Below are 24,102 nucleotides of genomic sequence, written 5' to 3' on the forward strand. Positions count from 1 at the left end.
GGTTTAGATATAAAAATCTGGTTGAACAGCTACCACAGAGATCTGGGTGATGAATGAGCACAAACTGCACTGGTGAAGTATCTACAGTGGAAACGTTGTGTCTGATGCATGTATCTATATACATGTAATCAATAAATATGGAGAAGATAAAGATGGAAAAGACCAGCTCTAAGTTTGGCAACTGCAAACAAGCACCCAGATCCTACAGAGGGGGAAAAATGACTCCAGAGCAACCATGGAAACAAAATCCTGATACTCATTTGGGATTACCACGTGCTAAAGGCTAACCTGCTCGCAAACAACTGCTTACTCACATATCCAGCAGACATAATGCTTCATGGGCATCCCACTGCAGTTTTATGAAAGATTCACTTAACTTAAAGCTCTTGTCAACCAAATCCAGAGAAAAATATCAATGTTTCTTTAGCTGTTTCTTCATCCGCTGCTTGGTTATTGTTTTTCTATGTAGTCTTATGCTAAGAGGGTAGACTAGCATTTAGAGGGCACGTCTAAGCCTGGTTTCTGGTGAGACTTTCAGCTGTGTGTGGGCTGCAGAAAATAAAGCAAGGAAGCAACCACAGTACAATACCATAAAAGCAAAGTTACAAGCTGCATAGACCTGCAGACGTCTACGTCTACGTTAACCTGGTTTTGAAGGCGAAATCTCAAGTGACCTCGTGAATCCAGATGCCTCGCAAGGTCAGGGAGAGTCCCCCACTGCAGAGAATGTGCTTCGTGTTGTACAATAGTCCACCACACAGATTTAGTGACCAAAAAAACCATGAGACTCACCTTCTCTGCGGTTCAGCTTAGCAAAGCCCGGCCCATGGCTGCCAGACAACTGTGAGGAGCTTCTGAAGGACGATGGCAGCAGATTGGAGACCAGCGGACTGTGACAAACCTCTGTGAATCACAGGAGGAACAGGCGGTTTTAAATCATGAAGGAATTCACAGGAAACAAGTTACTGCTGACCATGAACTGCTGTGGATCTTCCTTCCACCTTCACAATAAGAATGCCCTCCTCGACTTCAGTGCTGAAAACGTCTCTAAGATTTATGGGGTCTAATCGCCGATTATTAGGCCTTAAATCAACCTTGTGTAAACAGCTTTCTGATGCTAATGAGACCCTGCTCAATAAAAAATACATTGTGTCCTATCTGCCTGACAGAGCAGACACATTAATGAGACAAACTGGCAAACTGGTCAGAGGAGGCTTTTAATACCATACACACTCTGATGGTCACGGCTGTACGTAACACAACACACATTTACCCTCTTTCTAACTGCTGCACAGCCACATCTGCACACATGTAAACATAAGCTTTAATCCAGCAACCCCACATTCCATGTTTGTTTTGTTTGTGTGCAAAGTCACATTTTATATTTTGGTGAAGTTTATGGTCAGCTCATACTTGTAGACTACACAGAAACATATGCATTTATGAGCCTTCATGTTTGATTCAGTAGCTTAAAATAGCTATTTTTCGGTGTAACAAACTGTAACAAACACTTGTAAACTTAAGTGACCCTGTGGAGCCTTAAGCTGAGTCAACCCTCTGTTAATGGATGTTTCCTCTGTCCCTGAGAGCCAAACATGTCTTAGAGCCGAGATATCTCTCAGTGAGATTATATTAATGAAGGATCTTGAGCTGTCTTTACTTTGTTTAGTCGAGATGTAATCAGACTTGGCCCTGGCGCTGTGATATTGGATTTCTGCCTGTTAAGGTAACTTACACGGAGAGTTTGACTTTGGTCTCTCTTTCATTAAACTTTGATTTAACTGCTTATTGTTCCTCATTGTGTGCTAGTTTGTTAGTGCTATAACTTAGCCATGCACACTAATGTTTAAATGGTCATTAAAACATTAATCATTGGGTCAATGAAAACCTGACATAATAGCCATGTGCAAAGGATTAAAATCAAATCTCTCACCTATTTACAACATGGAAAGCCATGAGGAATGTGTAAAAGTGTAAAACTGGTCAGGAGATCTACTCACATGAATCTCATGAAAATTAGTAAAGGCTTGAGTGCAAAGATGCAGTTCTGAGTCTGTATTTAATATACGAATATCCAGCTCTGAAAGCTCCAAATCAACATCTGTGCACTTCATGATCGATGCAAGGCAACAACTCTGGTTACGAAAGAGAATATTTGATCATAAAACACTTGAAAAGCTGTCTCCAGAAAAAAAAGGCTATGCAGAGAAACATCTCAGTTTTAGGCGTGTACCTCATTAACATTGATAAATTAACAGAGAGTGAAGTGCCATGTGATACAGATTTTGATGTTTGACACTATTGATCTTGCCGCCTTCCCGCACCTTTTAAAAACTAGGTCTAAAGGGAAATAATCCCACAACTGCTGCACTTCATACCTGTCCAATACAACCATTTCAGTTGTTGCTGCAATGGTCAGTTCCCCTGCTGCTGCTTTTAACTGTGGTGTCCCGCAAGGATCCACCCTTGGCCCGCTTTTGTTCTGAATCCTCTTAGCCAGATCATCCAGGACCATTGTGCTTCCACATCAGTGTTTTGCAGATGATACACGGCTCTATGTTTCTCTCTAATCCAATAACTTTAGATCCGTTCGTCAGATATCTCTGTGATGTAAAATGTTGGATGTCCTACAAGTTTTCAAACTGAGATGTAAATGGCAGTAAAGTCAGTGAAAGTGAACCTTTCTGAACCTTTTCCCTTTCTAGACTTTACAGGCAAGTTTATGTAAAAAAAAAAAAGAATGTTTCCTGATTTTTTTTTGTTGAAAGTGATCAATCTATGTCTTCATGAGTCTCTGTTCATATCAATTGTCAGAAACAGTTCAGAAATCTGTTTACTATTAAAGTAAGTAATGCAATCTCTTTTACTCTTTTACTCGTTGCTTCACTAATTAATCCAAGAAGCATAAATGTTGTCTCACAAATTGTAGCAACTGTAGCTCATGTTGGAGATAGAAAATGACTTACAAAACACAAAACAAAAATTTTATTCACTTACGTTTGGGTCGCTGACTGAAACCAGTGGAGCACAAAATTCCCCATCACAACAGCAGGAAGTGAACATAAATGTAGAGTAAAAGCTGGACTCCACACTGTGAAACACTGACTGAATGTAGTGAAGGAAATCCTATGAGACATTAATATACTGGATCCTTCTGCCCTCTCCCAGGAGCTTTGCTGAGGTTCCTTTCAGGGTCTCAATCCTAAAAGTTCTGACATGTCAGATTAGCTTTTTAACTATTTAAATCAGGAATTATTAATGAGATTTACTCCTAATGCTTCAGTGAGAGCTGGCTGTGTTAGTTTGGTGGTCAGAGTGGGACAGGTATTTTTCCATCAGCCAGCTTTTTAAATACAGCTTTTTGTGTGTGCAGCTTAATGACCCAAATTGAGTTCACCTGTGCATGCTGAGTATGTTTCTGTTCTACTCTGGTTGGCCAGAACATTAAAAACAACAGTATAGCAATGACCAGAAGCTGAAATGTCTCAGACTGCTATCTGTTAAGCTAGAATGCTGCTTTGAAACCGACAAAAAACAACAATTTGTGATGGAAATGTAAAACAGAGGTGGGAACTTTTCTTCACTTTCTATGGGAACGCTTACTGGTGACACCAGTGTTCCTATGAACAGAATGAAGGCAACGGAAGACTGGAGCACCTCTTGAAACCTCTTATATAAAGAATTCATAGTTCACTTGTTTTATCTGAGGGTTTTGTTTTGTTTTCGGTCTTGTGAGGTCTCTGCCAGGACCCTGAGGGGGTGAGAAGGTTCCTGAAGGTCTATCAACAGCCTTTTCTTTTTCTTTTTGTTTGAAGAGCTCAATACATTTTTAATCAGTGAAAAAATATATGCCATATTTAGGACAGAAAGTTGTAATTGGCCAATTTTGCCTGGAATACACGATGAGGGTGAATATCTTCAAGTCTTGTTGCTTCCACATTAAACAGAATCCAACAGAAGGCACACAGTCCATTGTGAAGCCCTCAATGCCGCTGGTTATCGCTGCTGGCTCTATTCACCTCAGTTTTTCTCTGATTTTAGGCAATTTTGAGCACACCTAACATTGAAGCTTTCACAGTGTGGCAGTTCTAGCACAATTTTAACACACTGCAGAGGCATTTCAGAGGCACACAGAGGACTGAGTGTTACGGCTGCTAAAGGAGCATTAGCTCGACAGCCTTTGGCCTAAACACAGATATAGTGAATCGTTAGTCTTTCCCACGTCGTCAACTCCCACATCCAGCAGAGTGAGTTTCACCAGGGTCCTCTCACACATCCTCTCATCCACCCATCTCTGCATCAGCAGCATCCAATTTACCATGTCACTGCAACAGCACAGTATCCACAACCCTCATGATTTAATCAAGCTGATGAGCATCCTCCTCCACCTGAATAAACAACAGCAATCAGGAGATTTCCAGGTTCACAGCTCTTTGAGGGTCCTGGACACATCTGCATCTCTCACGGTGATACCATTAAGCCATGCATCTGTGAGCACAGTAATCATGCCAAGGTTATGCCCTCAAACATGAACTATAATCCTCAAACAAAAAAAATCACAGCTTTTCGAAAATCTGCACAACCTCAATGACAAAGAAGAGCCAAGGCTGCTCGTCCCTCCAATTAAATTTGTATATTTGCTCTAAAAATCTGAAAAAAGGGCTTATTCTGAATTATTCTGAGGTTACATATGCAGATGTTTGCCTTTTCCCTGCATCTGACACAGTCATTTATGTCTAAATGCAATGTAAGGGGGAAATGAGCAAGAGAGCAGCATAAATAGTGCATGTAATGTACATTTACATGACACTTTGCATTTTTGTTACGCAAAGCAACATTCTGAGTGCCTGAAAGCACTCTGAGCAAAACCCTCCAGCCTTACTCAGCACAGACTCTGGAGAATTTCCACATGTGGCCGTAGTCTACTGCAGAAATAATAATAATAATGATGCTACCAGGATCTTAGGGTTTGTAATCAAGATCATGAAAGCTGTGTAAGCACTGCCACGAGTGGATAAACAATAACTGATGTAATTAAGCAGTGATTATTTTCCTCCCACTCCTCAAGACTTATGAATAAGTACAGTCTTGTACTGTGTTCACATTTTTGGAAAATCGAGGTGTAGCAGAGCAGCAACTCGTCTAGCCTGAGATGTAATTACCGATGACTAAATTTAGAATTGATGGAGAGGAAACAGAAAGTTTTTCTACCCCACTTTGACTGGGGGCTTTTGTTGGCTGATAATGACAGGGCATTAATTTGACTTGGAGTGATTTGGGTGAGACTCTGCCTGCCTTCCTCCCAGCACTCCTCACCGGCTGGAAGAGGAGCCTGTCTGTCAAACAGCTGCTGAGCTGTGAGGATCAGCACGTGCATGGGCCTGGATGCTGAAAAACAGTGTTTATTAAGCCAATTTCTCAAAACTAATTATACAGTTTTATTTATTTAATAGTGATTTTGTAGGTGCTTTCAAAGACACAACATTGCAAAAGCTCATAAACACTCAGAGACCACACAGAGAAGAGCAAGAGAAGAAAAGACAACATACAAGCTCAAGGTCCTCATCATGTCCCCCTTGATTCGTGCTACAGATTAAAAATCCACCTGCTTTTCAGCACACAACCTGCCTGTCGTCTCCTCCCCTGGTGGGAGGGCCTGACCCTCTGTATGGTGGAGAATCCTAACACTGTGCAAGTGTCTGCGATCCACGCAGGAAATTAGAAGCAACAGCCAAGTCAGAAGTCTTCCTGTTGGTGCTCCTCTTGTGTCCACTGATGCATGTCTTAAGTGTACTCACTGCCTCACCCACTTATAATTTAGGACAAGGGCACTGAAAAACAACGTAGCACCTTGGGAAACATGAGTAGTGAGAGATTTCTGTTCAACAACCTCACCAGTGTATAGAATCGCTACGTTCGTGGCAGCAAGAGTGCTCTACTTTGCAGCAAAACTTTTTACAAGCACAAAACTTCCAACCATTTACTTTAAATTAAACTCGCAGCCACTTCAGAAACGCTTTTTCCTGCTGTTTTCTGACACCGACACATATAATTTACGGACTATTCTGCTCATTTGATTACCAAAAGAGCGGCACTCTGCTGCAAATCCTTTTTACTACCAATTTGCCAGATTTACCTTTCATCCCATCTACACAGGCAGAAAACTGAAAGCGTCACAGCTGCAGTGTTGGAAAGGTTACAGAATCTGGCTTGTGTAGAGAAAGTTACAGACTTTAATGGCCGTCCTGGCAGGAAAAATATGAGTGACATTGCGCCCTTGAACAAGTCATTTCAAAGCCTTACCAGTGGAGTGATGTGGGGATAAAAGGAACAAAACAACAACAAAACAAATCAGTAGTTCATCGGTCAACGGACTCATTTAACGCTGAATGTAATGTGTAATATGTCTTCAAAATAGCTGGTAGCTACTAGTTAATGACATGAACAACATGACATTTTCTCACAGCAGATGACTTTTTCTCATTTCAAACACATTTTACTTTTTCTCGTTTAGGCAAAAAAGTCTCCGGGCTCTTCAATTTAGTCAAATCACAGGATACAACGACGTTCACCCCATCAGTAAAAAACATTTCAACAACAAACACTGCACTGCACCAAGAGCAGAACTTACACTATGCAGGACTCAGGTGAAAACATTTACCCATGCTGTTGAGGCCAGCTGGTCTCTGTACAATCCAGGTTTGTACAACGCACGTCACGTGCACTCATTTAGCCTTCACCAGCACTGCAGCAGCCTGAATTATACATAAACATCAACGACAGACGGTGTGTGTGTGCTGCAGGTCAGTGACACGTGACCGCCTCATTTCACCGCCAACACTGGCGCTGCGTTCATGCTTCATAATGGCCTCTGCCCCGCGGAAACGTTGCAACATAATCAACCTGTTGAGCAGTTCTGCACTGTTACTCTCCTTCTCCTGTCTTACACTATCGATTCCTGAAGCAGTGTGTCACACATTAAGCTACTGATCAGCTCTTCTGGAGTTGGCAGGCGTTCAGCTTCACACACAAACAGGTTTCAGCAGAGGCCCGCTGACACGGAGGACTGAACCCAGGCTTTCTGTTTGAAGGACAGACTCTGAAACTTCACCCTGCCGCCTCTAATTTACTCCAGGGTCCCTGCACCAACATGCAATCAAAATCAGCTTCACTGATGTCCGCGATTAAATGAACATTTGCAATGACAGTATGTAAATGCAAATGATGGTTAATAATCATGTCATAGTTTTTGACTCTACCAAATATCCTAATTACTGTCTAAACTGAGATTGTGGCTGTGGTTTGTGTTACAGATTGTTTGAGCTCAGCGTAATATTTTTATAAATATGCAAAGCTCAGCTTGTGCATATTTAACCACATTTCCCTCCGTGGAGCAGAGAGAAATTTACAAGGATGCGATGACAGTGGCACAGACACTTTTCTTGAAATAGTGATGAAGTACATTTCCATTTCTGGAGAGGCGTTACAGAATGAAGTCGCTGAAAAAGCCTTTGAGCATTTTCATCATATTTAACTTGAATGGTTCCTTTATCATTGCAGAAGATCAGACTGGTGTGCTTCTTCAGCCTTGTTTTCATGTTTTTTTTCTGACATGCGTGATGTGAGGGACTAATTTGGACAGACAGATATATTTCTCAACATTGCATTATGGGAGGGGATTCTTTGATGCTTGCATTTGCAGCCATGGCTGTCAGCGCTTTGACAGATTTTAGGATCATTACAAACAGTCCTCTGTTGTTTTGCACAGCCTGTATAGGTTCCCTGTGGAAGTTATTATGACCCATATTTATGCTCATTGTTAGGCGGCGGCTTTTATGACGGGAGGAAAAGAGGAAGTCAGATGACGTAGTGTAAAGAGCAAGAAAGTCCACATATGGACGAAAGTTGCGTAACGTACACGTTTTTCACCCAAACCATGACCGATGCAAAAGGAATGGTACGTCTATCTCTGGTAATATAACAATAATGAACTTTGTTTGTATTGCACCTTTCATACAGGAATTGCAGCTCAAAGTGCTTTACAAGAAAGAAATCAAATGCACCAAATAAGTGCTGTACATAAAAAAGGACATAAAAACAGATAAATAACGAATGTAAAATAAGATGGAGAATAAAAGCCACTTGATAATGATCATAAGGATGAAAATAAAAAGTAAACACATTGCATAAACCCCAGGATGAAATAATAAAATATAGGTTAAAACAGAGTACATAACATCAATCCGGCTTCCCTGATGTCTGTAGGCCGTTCAGAGCTTTGCTAATCTCCAGTGGTTGTGTGTTGTTAATCGACCTATTCAGTCATTTTTGTAGGAGGAAAGTTTGAAGAAAACTCCAGTACTCGAGGAACGGCAGGTGTGCTCCTCATTCTCTGCCATCTCTTACATCTCGTTAGCTGAGTCGTTAAATTGCTCCTTATCTCTGCTGCGTCTCAAAGGCTTGGCTTCGGCTCAGCCTCGTCCTGCGGCGTTCAATGTCAGCTACAGGCTTTAATACCAATGACATTTCTTCTGCACTCACGTTTACCAAGACACTGCATCTGATCTAATTATCCCCTGTGGCAGCCTGGAGTGAAAGAGGGAGCAGATGGCCATTTACAGTCTGAGGGAAGATGGAAACAGCTCCAGTGTGCTGCATGGAGCCATGTTTTGTTAGATTGTGCCCAGGACTCCTCCAGAAGCCCCAGAAGAAGATTCAACTGGCAGCGAAAGAACAACAAAGCTGTTATCTGCCGAATCCTGAATGCACCACATTGGCACCTTCATCATCTTCCTCCTTTTTCTTCATTGTCATCTGTGTCTTCTTTATGTGAATACTCCTCATCCTCCTCCTCATCTTTCTCTTGATCTTCTTTATTATCTTCTTCATTATTGTCATATTCATCTTCATCATCTACTACATGTGCTTCCTTCATTCTTGGTCTTCTTCTTCTTCATTATCATGAACATTATCTTCTCGGGCTTCTTCATCATCTTTATCGTCATCATTCTAATCTCCTTTACTGTCTACTCATCTACGTCTTCTTCAACATTTTCATTAGCATCATCATTCTATTGTCCTTTTCTATCTACTCATCTACTTCCTCTTCATCATCTTTATATCCTCACTGCTTCACCATCTTCATCATCCCCGTCATCATCGTTCCATTCTGCTCTACTATGTACTCAATGTACTCTTCTTCACTTCACTGTCATCATCATCATAATTTCCTGTCTTTCTCAACATCTTCATCATCAAAACCACCATCATTTTTCTTCATTATCATTAGCATCAGTCTTTTCCTTTTATCTTCTTCTGTGTCATCTTCGCCATCACTGTCATCATCTTCTTCTTCCAGTTGAGGCCAGCCTGTGGATTTACAGTAATAATGATTAATCACTTCACTTGCAGCCTTCAGTGGGAGGTCAGAGCTTCAGTATCAGATCGTTGTAGCCGAAGAAAACTTTTCCACCACGAGGGTTCGAATCCTTAAAGCTGTAGCTCGTCTCACTGCTGCACCTGCAGCCAGCATCGCTTTAATTCAGTCCAAACCAGGACCCAGAGTGACAGACCGCCGTGACCTTAGCAGAGTTTGACAGATTCACGGATCATCTACAAGTCATCTGAAGTGATGACGGGGCCGTGTGATGAATGAGTGTGTGTGTTTAGGGAGCCAGAGCTCCAGAGGGACTGGCCTTCAGCAAATATCAGTGCGTCACAGACTCAGATGGATGGACTGCAGGCCTCAGGTTTACCACTTAACTACTTGTCCCTGGGTTAATAAATCTGGATTCTTGACTGACGGTTACAAGTTTACTCCAACGTCCGCTGCTGCCATAATGTCGCCTTGACTTCATCGGATGGCATTCATGGCTCCTCTTCTCTGAGCACACATTTTCATAAATGACACTAAAGGAGAAATATGAGAGAGCGTTTCTCCTCAGCTTTCTCTCACTTTTTCCATCTCTGCTGTCACAAACTCCAATGCCTCATGAATCACAGAGGACAGGTGAGGTTTTACAGGGAAATGCACAACATATTCACTCTAATTATGTATTATATCCACAGGTTTATGCTCCTCTCTCGACATCCAGCTCTGAACAATATTAAATTCTGATATTCTGGCTGGAACAGGCTCCATTCCTAGAACTAGTGATGTTTATTAAAATAAATCTGAGTCTGGAGTGGAAGACAAATAGCCAACGCTGTCTGCTAAACCAAACATTACCCTGCATCATCAATGATTATCAACCTGAGGCAAAATCACATGTCCAGCAGGAAACAACATCCTGTGATTAATAACCCGCTTCAGTCCAAATTACTGCACAATGCAAGGTTGAAATGAACCTGAAGCCCTAAATAATAAGACACAGATATTATCAAAAAGTCTGCAAAAAGCAAGATTAGATTTTCTTCAAGCACAGTAAGTTTAAACCAAATTAAATTAAAGCTTCATGACTATGCAGATAGATTTTTGGCCATGCATCCTCATACCTAAACGACTGATTAATCAATTACAACTGACATATATCAATATTTCATCCTCACGTCTCAAACTTTGTGAAATGGTCGCAGTTCCCGAACGTTTAGGAACCAAAATTTCTTGGTTAGCTTCAGGAGAAGATCCTGGGCTGAAATAAGGCAGTTTGCAGTGGCACTGCTAGGGTCTCTTGGGGCTCCAAGCAAGAAATCCCTGGGGCCCCCACCCCACCCGTGCATGCCGCAAAAATTTGTTTTTTGCACACATAAATGCACAATTTCTTGGACATTTGAGATGAATACTGAAAAAATAGATAAGTGGTTCTCAAAGTGAGGTCTAGGGACCAACAGAGGTCCCTGAAAGCTCAGGCCTATCAATAATTGTTGTAAATAAGTGGCCGGGGGCTCCAAGCAACTGTCTGGCTTGCCTGTCCTCAAGCCCCGCCCCTGGCTGTTTGATATCTTTAGGTCAGCTGACTTCCTCCTTTGCTCCTCCCATCATAATTACTCTGAACACTAGAGGTCACGATTAACAATAAATATAAACATGGGTCGAAATAGCCAAAGTCATCGTATAAGGCTGTTTTGTTTGTACATGACTGAGCTAAGTCTTCTCATACTCTTAAATTCAGCTCCTGAGAAATAGCAGTATACAATATACGACTGTGTTTTGAGGGAAACAAAATGCCGACTGAAGTGAATTTACTATAAACATAATGAGGAAATGTTGTTACTTAACTGTCTCAGTGATCAAATTCAAGTCTCAACCCTGTGCATCTTAACTTTCCCCTAAAATGGAGGGTTAGGAGAAATCCAGTCAGAATTCAGTGTAAAAAGATTTATTTCTGATGAGACAAAGAAAAGAATATTGTGAGGAGCAAAATTTTCCTGTGGGCGAAGAAATCTGATCTTCTGAAGGGAGTAAAAGAGGATGTGTGGAGCTCTGCTCCCATCAGAGAGGGCTGGAATCTGGATGATTGGCACAGAATTAAATGCATTTTCATTGTCCTTTAACAATCACACAATCCAAATATCCTCCTTCATCTGATGCCGACTGATTTCTACAAGACTGAGTGAATAATAATGGCAGACTGGTGGTAGTGATGTGATAGTTTAGACCACAGACCACACAGGGGCAGTCCGATGGATCTGGTGGGGGCTCAGAGTTTTGCTCATGAACTTGTGTACATTCCTGTCAAGGTACTCTGTGTTAGTGAAAAGCGAGTGAAAAGCTTTTTCCCTTCATGAAAGATTACAGAGACAGGCGGCACTTGCGCGTTGAAATGAGGCCATTTGTCTTCAGCTCCTACAATCGATGCTCATTAGACGCAAAGACCAAGAAGAGCAAAAGTTTTTCTTTTGTTAACGCGAGCGAAACCTTTTTTCTCGCCTAAATTGGTTTTATTGGCGAACAAAAAAAAACTAGCATCCCTGTTTTTTCAAGTTAAAATCTATACTACGCTTGTACTGCTGCTGCTGCCTTGACACTTACTTGACGCACCTGAATCTACAGCTACAGCCAACAGTCCCCACCTTCAGACAGCTCTGGGACCAGGTCAGCTGACTGAACGCTGCTCCTTGGAGACTGTTGACTGTAAGTGAGTCATTTGTTATCTGAGCACGCTGACCACATTGTAGCCATTATGTGCACACACGCACACACATACACGCACACACACAGACATGCATGCATGCACACTCACACAGTCTTGTTTCTGTCATGTTTAGGACATTACACAGACTTCCATTCATTTCCCAGAAGAGCATAACCATAAACACTACTTGCCTAACCCTAACCCAAGTCTTCACCCTGCAATTTAATGATTTAAGTGATGGGACTTTCTTTTGTCACCATAAAGAAAGCCAGTCTGCAAAGTGTGAATGTGTAAGCAGAATTATCTCCCCACAATTTAATATACATCTACACACACACACACACACATGCACACACCATGGTGCTGCTTTGCTGTTTAGCATTCACTTGCTCTCCTTGCATCATGTTCACACATGGTTATTTGCTTTGTATCTCAGTACGCACACACACACACACACACACACACACACAAATGTGCACACACATATATGTGGACATGCACGCACACACACACAGGCACACACAGGCATGTACAGGCAAACAGGTTCAGAGAGCAGCAGTATTATCTGTCATTAGTCTGCGATTACTCCGCTGACTCCAAATCAGCTGAGGGAAGCAATAACGATCCCGTGGAGGACTAATGCAACCACACTGGAGACGCACGGAGAGAAGGAACGAAAAGTCTCTTGCGCCTCTCTTTTGTGCGTCTGACAGTCGCAGCAGCCTGGAAGCGCACGTTGCCTCATCAGAAGCACTCGCTGCATGTCAGCAGCGAGGAGCAGCGCTTCTCCTTCTTATTGCTTACGCTTTTGAGGAAGCGTTGTTCAGATAATTTAGAGGAGATAAGCGGCCGTGCATTCACAGTTGGACCTAGTGGGTTCAGACAATTTGCTAGGACCAGTGTCAGGTGGAAAACTACATCTTTGAGGAACAGGTGCAAACAGTGCATGTGTCAAAAAATAAGGCTGTGGTCGGAGAAATAACTCAGCTTTTCATTTTAAGATGACTGAAGAGGATGAAATTTAATGCCCCTGTGACTATATGACTATCACATTAGTTAGCTGGGAACATGTTAGGGCAAGCAAGGCAGCTCAGGCTGCGCAAGAGGTGTCTTTGGACCACCCTGTGCTTTCTCATAACTCTGCAAACTGTGTCCTTTTATTACCAACAGTTTAAATAAACCTTGATGCTGCAACACAGCTAATCTGATTATTAACACTGGTGCCCCACAGGGATGTTTTCTGTCTCAACTGTTACACTCGCTTTACAGATATTTAAGTTTGCTGATGATGCCACATTGGCAGGGCTGTTCTCTAATCTCAGGACCAATTAAAAAACAGCTTACAGACCAAAGGTTTCATCCCTGGTGGACTGGTGTGCAGCCAACAACTTGGAGCTGAACGTCTCTAAAACAAAAGGAATATTGGTGGACTTCTGGGAGAGTCAGATCGGCCGTCTGGTAATAAACGGTCAGGGAATTAAACAGGTGGAGCATGACAAATTCTTGGGCAACAATCTCCTCTTCTTTAAAGTGGGAAGTCAAGACTACAACAGTGCTGAAGAAGGCTGACAAAGTGGGGTAGACAGCACACCTCAGCACAAGACAGGAAACATCTGGACAAAACAGTCGGCAGAAATCCTCCGCCAGGAGCTTCACCCCTCGCTGAGATCTACACCATTGCAGCATGCCATCTCTCTCTCCCCTGCCTTCCCGTCTCTCTCCAGCCATCATTATCATAATAACACAGCAGTAAAGAAAAAAACTTGACGCACAATGCCAAATCACTGCACTCCGGCACCTGCACTCTTTTGATAAGACATTTATAGTTTGCATTTGACTGCGTTCACCTCAGCGTCCCAGTTAGACATCACCTGTATCAGCGCCATCTCCTCCCTCCACCTGCTCCGCTCGGAGCTTCTCCTGCTGTTCCACAACCATAAATTTATTAAAGAGCAATTTATGCAGCATGTAATTTCTTCTCAAAGTTTGGTGATCTCAGAGAAATGCCACCACTAAACTGCAACTGAGCCCTCCTGCACTTGCAGAACACACCTGAAGGCAGTCACAGGTGCTGCTGTGAGGGGGGGATGACAACTGAATTAAATGCACTCATTTTCTCTGCGTTTGCATGTTGGTAACTTTGGTCCAGAGGGGTACAAATACCTACAAATGCTAAATTTTATGTGTCTCATTAAAATTAAAAGTCAACATAAATGTACATTTACTGTTCAAGAGCAGCCCAGAGGAACTAGTGTACGACTTTAATTGATGCAGACGGAGAGAAAACGGTGACATTCATAGTGCATCAGAGTTAAATGAGGAGGTTTTATTCCTCAGCTGTGTCATTTAGCTCAGTAATGTGCAGCTTGGCTTGGCATCGTAAATATGTAGGAAAAGGTTTCTGCAATCGACTTGCAGCAACTTTCTACTTCACACCTGCAGTGAAAAGTTCCCATCCACACCCAATTAACCTCTGAGCTTTGTGTTTCTGCCTCTCCTCAGCTCTGTTTCACTGTTACTGTCCTCGGTTGCTTTGCCAAGTGCCGCTCTGGCATGGAAGAGAAACCCCCCACCTTTTGAAGTTTCAGGATGCTCCGATCCCCAGCCCCTCCCCGTACCTGCATTTTTAATGGTACACGACTTTGCTTTGTGGTACGGCATATGGTCTCCCCTCCAGATGTTTCTGTTGTATGTCAGCTCTAATTATCTGGTGCAGGTGTCTCTAATGTGGTCCGTGGTTTATAACGAGGTTATCAGCAAAGGCTCAGCGCATTTCATGAGCAGGTCTTATTTTTATTATTACACATTTATCTCTTCTCATTGTTTTTGCATTTTTTTGCAACTCTTTTCTAAAATTTCAATGTAATCTAATCTTATGAGAAAGTTTTCAAAACAATTTTCTGCATCATTCTACAGAATCTGATCATGAGCCTGTGTTGCTTTGAAGTTTGTACAGTCCATCATTGCACAAAGCCCTGATGCACCCGTACCCTGTCGGCTAACAAGAATATCAATATTGGGCTCTTCTGCAGAGAAACTCCACATGAGGGGGTGCTGCACGTTTTCTGTCGTCCTTTTCCCTTTAGGATTCTTTATGAAGAAGACCCAGGGTGGTCATGACTGACTTATCAGCCATTAGAGGGCTCACACATCATGTCTCTCCAGCCACTGCTTCCCCTGTAAGTACACTGCTGCTTCAGTGCTGAGCGAGGTCACAGTGACCGGCTGCAGAAACAGAAACATCTGCCCTCTCACGACAGTTTTACCTCTTTTGTTCACTCTGACAAATAGCTTGAGTCAGACCTTGCCTGTGGCACTAGCTCAGCACTAACACAAAGTCAAATAAAGAGTGGAGAGAGGGCTGGGCATCAGAGATTATTAAGTGGATGATATACTGTATGTTTGCTCTCTAACAGGGCAGAAAAGAGATTTAAGCGCTACTTATTGATTTGAGAGGCAGCTGCAATTTCTTGTCTTTTGGTTTTGGGTTCTGATAGGCACTCTGCAGAGTCCAAACTATTTCCTTCAGGGCAAAGAAATCTCTTTATCTCCTTTATTTTACTCTTTCAAAGCCCATAATGTCAGTGTGCCTCTCTCCAGCAGCTGTTGTCTGTCATGGGGGATATAAAGCTGACATTGTAATAACTACCATTTATCTGTCTGTCCTTACTCTGCCCACACCGGATCCCCAGTGGCATCTGATTCCCTCAAATGTTTAATAAATCTTATTTCGCCAGACATGTTGACTCAGAATACATTTTAATAAAGCATCGGCCTCATGATAGACAAACATTTACCATCTGACACCCTCTTTATTAGGCTGTGTTAGCAGTATTGGCATTGGTATACCAGCGTTTGGTACATGTAAACACTTCCTATTTGAAGTGGTCCTTCTGTGGACATTTCCATCAACACAGTTTATGATGAGGATCCCATATGGAGCATAAATTATGTTGTAGGCTTTTGTGACTTTTTGGGATAATTCTTTTTTAATTGCAATTTTCTCATCAACCGGTATCTCAGATCTTACACACACCACCACCGATCCTCTGAAAAGTTTAATGCCGTATGCAGAGAAATTGGGCACAGACATGAAATTGTTTGAAATTGGAAAAAAGAGAGAAATTTATAAGGAAAAGTGCATGAAAAGAAAAACAAAAAGTCCCAGAGGGCTTAAGAAACATTCCGCCACAAAAAAAAGGATTAGAAGAAAAATGAAGTTGATGGAAAATAATCAGTATTTTAGTCTCATTTTTGCTTTTGACTACAATAAAGCAGAGACAGGTGAAGAGTCTCTCTCCTCCTGGTGGTCATCCTCTCCTCTGTGATCAACGCCGAATGAATTCTGGCATCAAAACCTCTGAGAGGAAATTAATTATGAATAACTAAATCACAAAAACCTTCTCTGATAAGCAGCTGCTTCGCACTTCAAAGAGCCACCACAGACTTCTGCAGCCTGTGCAGCTCCACGGGAGTGAGGCTTGAGTGCCTTGCTCAAGGGCAAGTGTTTAATAGGCTGAGTCACATGCTTCCTATACTGACTCCTGCTGCCCGTTTAATAACAGTGCCTGGAAAACTGTGCATTAAATGTATGAAATTATATCCATTAAAAGGTGATAAAATCTGATATGTGAGTAAAAAGTAAGTTTTTACAAAGAGGGTGAAAATACCTGTATGATCTGTAACTCCTGCTTTCTTGCTGCAGAAAGCAAAAGAACGACACTTTTTCCAACATTTTTGAGATGTAAACTGATCAGCATTCAGATTAGCAGCCCAACATCTGATCTCCACTGTCACCCAGAATGGAAATGTCACCGCACTCACCTCCTCTTGTTGCCCAGTGCGAGCTGAGAAGTATCAGGACGACCTGTGTAATAATTCCCTGGACTTTTTTACTCCAGAGATCCATGATGAAGTGGAAGGATGCTGCAGAAAAGCCCACCAGGTGAAGGAGGGAGATAGTCTGCCTCTCCTCTCCTCTTTACTCCACTCCTCCTCCTCCTCCTCCTCCTCCACACTCTCACACTTTCCAGATCCCTGATGAATTTTGCACTTCTGCGTCTGCAGCGCTCAACATCAACATCCGCCCGGCTCCACGGCGATGACAGCAGAAGCAAGAGGCTACTTTCTGTTCGGCTGCACTCTGCAGAGGGAGGGGAAGGAGGAGAGAGAGGGAGGGAGAGATAGAGAGGGAGGGAGAGAGGGAGCTTTCACTACTGTCACTGCTCCAGTGAAAGGTACTCTAGTCATTAAAAGGACTTGAAGACCCCGTGCTCTGCCAAAATCCTCCAGCAGAAAACCCACTGCAGGCTACGTTATTCTGCTCCGACAATGTTTGAGAAAGAGTCATCTCAGGTCCCATTAGGCTCCAGGCTGCTGCTCACAGCCTGTTTGTCATCATGTAATGCAGCAGTTCGGGTCTGGTGGTCACGGAAGGAATCCCCAGCACAGAGAGTCACTGCAAATCAATTGAAAGAATCCCACTGAGAGAGGATACAAGAATTAAAATGACTGTTTAAAATCTAATTACAGTTTCTGTTCTCTGTATCGTGACCGGATCTCGTGTCAAACATAAATTTGCAGATTTCCCTTCCTGGGAAAGACGTTTGGTGAAATTTGCTCTGCTTCATTTTGTTTTCCTTAATTTACCTTAATTTAAGACCAGAGATTAAAATATTATTTCTAAGACTAAAGTAAATCCAGATAAATTAACAACAGTGCTGTTTTCAAAGTCCTTAAACACGGACTTGAATACTAATTACTAACTAATACTAACGCACCTGAAGACTAAGTTCACCACCTGAAAATCGTGTTTTTGTGTGGTTACAAGTAAAGCAGGGCACACTTCTAAGAGGCCAAAAAGACTCAGGTTGGATGGATTGTAATATGGGACCACGATCACTAACCTTAACCAAGTGTTTAGCATTGTAACCATGCTGATAAAGGCCCCTAACCGTAAGGAAGTAGTCATTTTAAGCCAAAGGATGATCATTCTCTGACCCCTTAACAAAATCCTACTGCTCTGCACAGAGAAAGCTAATTCGATGCACTTAACTGGCGTGTAAAAAAAGAAAAATAAGAAATTCTCTGTGTCCTGAGTGTAATAAGAAGGCGTTAATATCACGGCCTGTCACCAGCGACGAAAATCAGAGTGTAACAGTAAAACACAGAAAAGCATCTTTTCAGTAGATCAATACACGTCTCATTGTGAAGACATGTACATATGATGTCTGTATTGGAAGGTGGGGCAGTGTCTCGGCTCATAAAGTGCCTCCTCATTGATCTTCCCGCTGCCCTGCCTTCCTCTTGAAGTCCGTCCATGGGGCTTTAACATGTGTCCTGTGGCATTTAAGTGTTTGTATTTCACTCCAACACCCCGATGAAGGCTCTCAGCTGAATCTCAATATGAAGGGCTTTTTATCATCCTCAGGACTCAGGGCGCTTTGGATTTTACCTTCTTTGAAATTGTTTTGGCCCTTGACGCCGCAGAGCGCCTTTGTTTGCTGAGCCTGACTGATTCTTGTCATGCCACTGTATGAATGCTGACATAAACTTTTTGTGTATTCATTGAATACAGATAATACAAGTATGCAGGACTCTTTGCTATCCAGCTATTGATGTCGTTACATTGCCGAGCTGCTGCTAACGTTGTCCCACGTCATACACCTGTTGCTTGATGGTCTTTTCTGCATGACTTGGGTTTGTATAGATAGTCTTATTTTCAAAATGTGGTATTAATAGTTTTTATAATTGTGGCTTAGGTGTTGGATGTTTATCTGTCTTGCTGCTTTGCATGGCTAATGTGTGCAAATTGTGGTTAATAACAGTGTTGTTCATTGGTGTTCTGTTGCTCTGCGCTGCTTGCTCTGCATAAATAATGGTTTATTGTATGTATTGTTGAATCAATGTTTTGCTTCCTCCTGTGCCTTTGCGTGTTCTTTACTCGGTGCTGTGCATGCTGATTATGTCGTCATGTTGGCATCGTTTCCTCTTCTTCTACTCTAAATTAAATATGCATTATGTTAAGTGTGCAGCTTGAAAGGGCTGCTCTTAAATTTTAGTGTGCAACGCTGTGTTGTAAAAACACAAAAAATAAATAACCTTTATTATTGTCTTATGTTTGTTTTTCTGAATCTGCCACTTCAATGCTTTTAGAGCATCTTACCAAATAAATGCAGCTGCATATTAACACCAGCGCTGGCACAGTCATAGAAATGTTAATTAATGTGCGTAGTCCTGATAAAAAAAAAAAAAAAATCAAATTCAATTCAATGTGATTTATGAGCATTTAAGTCCAAAATCTTCAGTCTGTTGTTCCGGATATGGGTGTAACTATACGCTTGTATGCTGTATGTTTGACATAAACAGATACAAATCATCAAAGTTTTAATAATGCATGAAAACAGACACTTAAACTGCAAATTAAAATTACATGAAAATGAGAGAAATTGCTGAGAAATGGATAGAATGATCTCAGTCAGTAATTTAGATAAAGAAACTTTGAGCAGGTTTTTTTTTTTTTAACTTCCAGCCTTTGTGATTAAGCACAAAGACATGGAGAAGAGGACAGATGATATGTTTCCCTTTGAAAGGATCCCTGCTTTTTTCTCCATCTGACACAATCACTCCGCATTCATTTGAAAGCCACCACACAATGGGGAGGTGACAGATGTAATTTCTTGTCTGAATTGGGTTTTCACACAAAGTTCTGTGTAAATATCTCAGTTCTGCGGCGTGAAGACAGAGATTATGCCGCAGTCTTTATCAGGATTATCACAGTTAATATTACTATTCCTGCATCACGCCACTGTGTTTGTTTTATCTGCCATGATGACTTACCATACAGCCACACAGGGATGCTGGAGAGGCTTTTCAGGAGCGGCAGGCGGCATGTGAATGAGGCAGGCTTGTGTGTGGAGAGAGAGCAGAGACGCAGACTAATTCTGCCTGTTTTAAACATTTTAGAGGGCGAGAAAGCGTAAAGCAGGCAGAGCTTGATATTTGGATGCTAACGTCTCAGAAATGTTTATATACTCAGTAAACTTTGTCAAAGTGATGAGGAGACTGTCAGCTCTACTGTAGGTTAATGACCAGGGTGACAGTGAATATCTGCATTAGAAAATGTGTGTGTGCTGGTTCATGGTTTTGTATATGATATATGTTTTGTATCCTGCTATGATGATAAGCAAGGCCTTTGGTCCCTTTTTTTGCCATGCTAGCTGCGCAGCTATATGGACGTGAGTGTTTGTCTGTGGGTCGTCAGTCCTTCACTTTGGTCCAACAGGAAACGTCGGGTGAATTACCATCAGATTCAGCACCAACATTCATACTCGTGCTGTACATTGTGCTCTGTCCTAGCAAATGTTAGCATGTTAACGTGCTGCCCTGAGACGGTTGAAATGGTAAACATTATACTTGAATGAAATCCATATGTTACCATTGTCTTTGTGAGCGTATTAGCTTGCTGATGTTAGCACCACTGTGCCTACATACTGCCACACAGAGCTGTTAGCGTGGCTGCAGGCTCATAGTTTAAAAATACATTTGATGGAGCTCTTATGCAGATCAACTGACAGACATGTTAATAACAAATGTTACAGTATACACACCAATCATGCAAAACCTGTGAGATTTTGCAGTTTCTAAAAACATTTCCATGCAAATGATCAACTTGGGAAACAGAGGCTTACAGAGGCACATCCAACGTCTTGATTAGCTCTCCAAAGAGTTTCTAATGTTTGATTTGTTTTTAATAAGTGGAGCACATTACATTCTATATAAGTTCTTTAAACACCGCTTGCATTGTTTTAAATAAAACTGCATTGAAGTACAACTTTTAGCTCAAAGTTTTGGAAAAGCTACTGCAAATTCAGTGTCACAAAGAAGTCCCTGTGAGGTCCTGGAGGAACTGACATGAAAGGCTTTTATAGTCTGAGATTCAGTCAGTGCAGATGTAAGTTAAGTTAAGGGATGTCACTAATGATGGCATTCATATGGTAAATGAACAACTTGCTTTGCGTTTCTTGCTTTCATTTTGAATTGGAGCTGTTGAGAACTGAAACAGCTGATGAACTTTTAGCTTGTTTTAAGTGAAACAGCTGACTTTGCTTCGACATTGAACTCCGTTTGGTGTTTTGTGGCAAATTGCTTGTTTTGCTTCGACTTTGTCGCTTTGCTTTGCAGCTGTATTTGAGCCCCTCCGCGGGCCTGTGCCAGGTCTCGTTTTGTATAACTCATTTTTATTTTGCATACCAAATGAAGCCGGCCAATGACTGATGCACTCACACTCTGCTTTATATTCACAACACCTGCTGCAGGCCGTGCACGGATTTTGGCTTTGGCCGGCAAGCTGGTCAGCCAAAGCAGAGAAGACTCTTCGTGTTTGTTCAAGAGGTGAGCAGAGGTGCTGTAAACTCCCATCCATGAATGTAGAAGCATGTTGTGGGTGATGATGGCTTGAAACAAATCCTTTTACTGGTTTTTTTTTTCAGTCTGAAAGTGATTCTGCTGCTGGAAATTAGCTTGATCGTCAGCTCACAATTTGAGCTGCAGACACGTCTTTCTTTTCTCGATGGATCAAATGACGATCATATTTTACTGGTTTCATGAATTTTTAATGAATGACTTCAACATTAGAAAGTTTTACCTCAGTATTCTGATAAAGAAGACACAGCAAAGAGAGCCAGAGGGAGAACGAACTGTGGAGAACGACAAACTATACTTTTGAGTATTTTCTTCATGTCATGTAATCTTGAGTAATTCTGTGGTTTAGCAGCAATCTGGATGGAACGACAGACAGTGACAGCAGCCTCGTATTATGAGTCAGACTGAGCTTGGTGTAACACAGGTGTCCAACATGAAAGGCACAGACTGATAACTGAGTGGTGAATTGAATGGGTCGTTAGGTCAGCTGGAGCACATCCCAACAAAGGAGCGATTTTGATTCATTCTTTAGATCAAACCGTTGTAAAAACTGATGACCATACCATCATCCCATTATACTGTTACATTTATCCAGTGTTTCATTGTGGAGGGATGGCTTTGATGATGTCATGAAAAAAAGTGTTGTTGTACCAGAGAATAAGAAGAAGAGAGACGCCGGCGTTGGTTTTTCATTCCTGGGTGATGCACAGACTTTTCAGCATTTCTCTGTCTCCCTGTCACAAAAAGTGAGATGCTGATGTTCAGTCTTCGGTCACCTTCAGCATGAAGAAACGACAGTGTGGGCTTGCCTTGTTTGGGCTGCATGAAGCATCCCCCTCCTCAAAAACCGCATCCTCTTGCAGGACTGTCCTTTTCAATTAACTGCCCACCCGTCTCTGATAAGAGTATGACAAGCAGAGCCCCTCTGCATGAAGACTCCAGGTTTATGTCCAGCTCTCCGCGCTGGTGCTGCTGGTTCGGCACAAGCGGCTTCGTTTCCATTATCGACTCCGCTTTGTTTTCCATTATTGACCATGAGAAATGTTTGCTTTCTTTGTGCAGCTGACCTCCAACCAGCTGCCTTGAATAATATCTCCTCATGAATAATGTTAAGAAACATCAATGAAATGAGTGATTCAGTCTCTCGTGCTCTCCCTTTGAAAAACCCATGCCTGGAATCTCTGTATATTGTTACTGTAAGATTCATCAATTGTGTATGATGTGCTGTAGTTTCCCCTCAACCTGTCTTGAAAGGAGAGTGGGATAGCATCTAAGCCTTTTACTTTACAAGAACAGACAGCAGCAGTGTTGTGGGTTGAGCAAAGTTGATCAAAACACAATGAAGCCATAGAAGCAGAGGATGGATATCATGCCAACAGCCCCCAGAGACGTAAGCCGGGGCCGCGCTGCATTCAGGTCTTTATTGGCCGCTGCCAGCAGAGAAGCTGCTATCGCCGTATCTCTTCGGCTTTCAAGCCTTAAATGGCCTTGCTCAAAAAATATCACAGATTTATTGACTCCTCTGCTTCTCCTTGGATCAGACGATGCGGCTCTGCTGGTTTTTTCCAGACTTTTGCTGTTAAAGTTGCCAAACTTTTCAACTCTCCCACCACTGAGATCAGAACAGGAACATCTTTCATGTCTTTTAAATCTCTTAAAACGCACATTTTTAACAACGTGTCTCTTTCTTTCTTTCTTGCTTGTCTTTTTATTTTATTTCATTTTATTTCTTCTTTTACATAAATGTTTTCTTCCTTGTGTTTTTTTAGTTTCATTGTCTGAATGCCATTGCTTTTATTTTCTGCTTCGTGTGCTCCTTTTTCTATAAAGCTCTAAAGTTTGTAAGTAAAACTAGAGTACAAATGAAGTTGCATACTTTTATCGCTAAACTCTTAACAATAATAGTTAGAATAAGAGTTACAAAAAGAGTTACTAAAATGCATATCGGGCTGCTGTGCGAGTCATCTGCACAATTTTTCAGTTGTATTATGTTTTCATGACATTTTTTCAATGTTATTCTACTTTCTGAAAGAATAAAAAACTTAAAAGTACTGCATGCAGTGTACTAGTAGTAGTTACATTATGTTTATGGGCTCATGCAGTGGCCGATCAAAATGTAGACCTCAATTAATGTGACTTTCGATTATTAATGACAACTGAACGTTTGCTTAAACAACCGTGGTTTGTGGCATTGACTCAAAAACTCTTGATTCTACAAGCTCTGACATTTTGACTAACTGACTGCACGACTAGCTAACAGGCTGTTTTACTGACTGACTTCCTCACTGACTGACTGCTCTTACACTTTCCTCCAGACAAACGACAGCTGACTTCATCTCGGTGGCTCTGACCTCGGCGAGCAGCGGGGGAAATAGTGTGTGTCCTTCGGTGTTCTGGGAGCATTTAGGCTGAGCTGGGCTTTTTCGAGGTGCTGCGGGGGTATTGACGGGGTTGTGAAGCGTGATATTAGGTGCAGGTCTCGGTGCCCGGACGCCTCAGAGCCTTAACGATCTCGGAGCATTGCTGACCTGTCGGCAGTGACTGACAGGAGCTGCTCAGCTGGAAGAAAACGCCGCTTTGGGCCACGACTTTCAGTTAGACAACA

The 24,102-nt window shown here is 42.0% G+C and overlaps 1 protein-coding gene across 1 annotated transcript in view; it reads right to left on the reverse strand.

Annotated features, from left to right (window-relative positions):
* LOC139341051 (contactin-associated protein-like 4) overlaps positions 1-17,071 on the reverse strand; it is a 58,510-nt gene extending 41,439 nt beyond the window's left edge. The window contains exons 1-2 of the mRNA XM_070977317.1: positions 16,899-17,071; positions 793-903 (exon numbers count right to left, since the gene is read on the reverse strand). Of these exons, the coding sequence (XP_070833418.1) occupies positions 793-903; positions 16,899-16,983 (196 nt within the window). The 5' untranslated portion in view covers positions 16,984-17,071. The remainder of the gene's footprint in view (positions 1-792; positions 904-16,898) is intronic.
* Positions 17,072-24,102: the final 7,031 nt, after the last annotated feature.

Source organism: Chaetodon trifascialis, chromosome 13 (genome assembly GCF_039877785.1).
Source record: "Chaetodon trifascialis isolate fChaTrf1 chromosome 13, fChaTrf1.hap1, whole genome shotgun sequence".
Lineage (NCBI taxonomy): Eukaryota > Metazoa > Chordata > Actinopteri > Chaetodontiformes > Chaetodontidae > Chaetodon > Chaetodon trifascialis.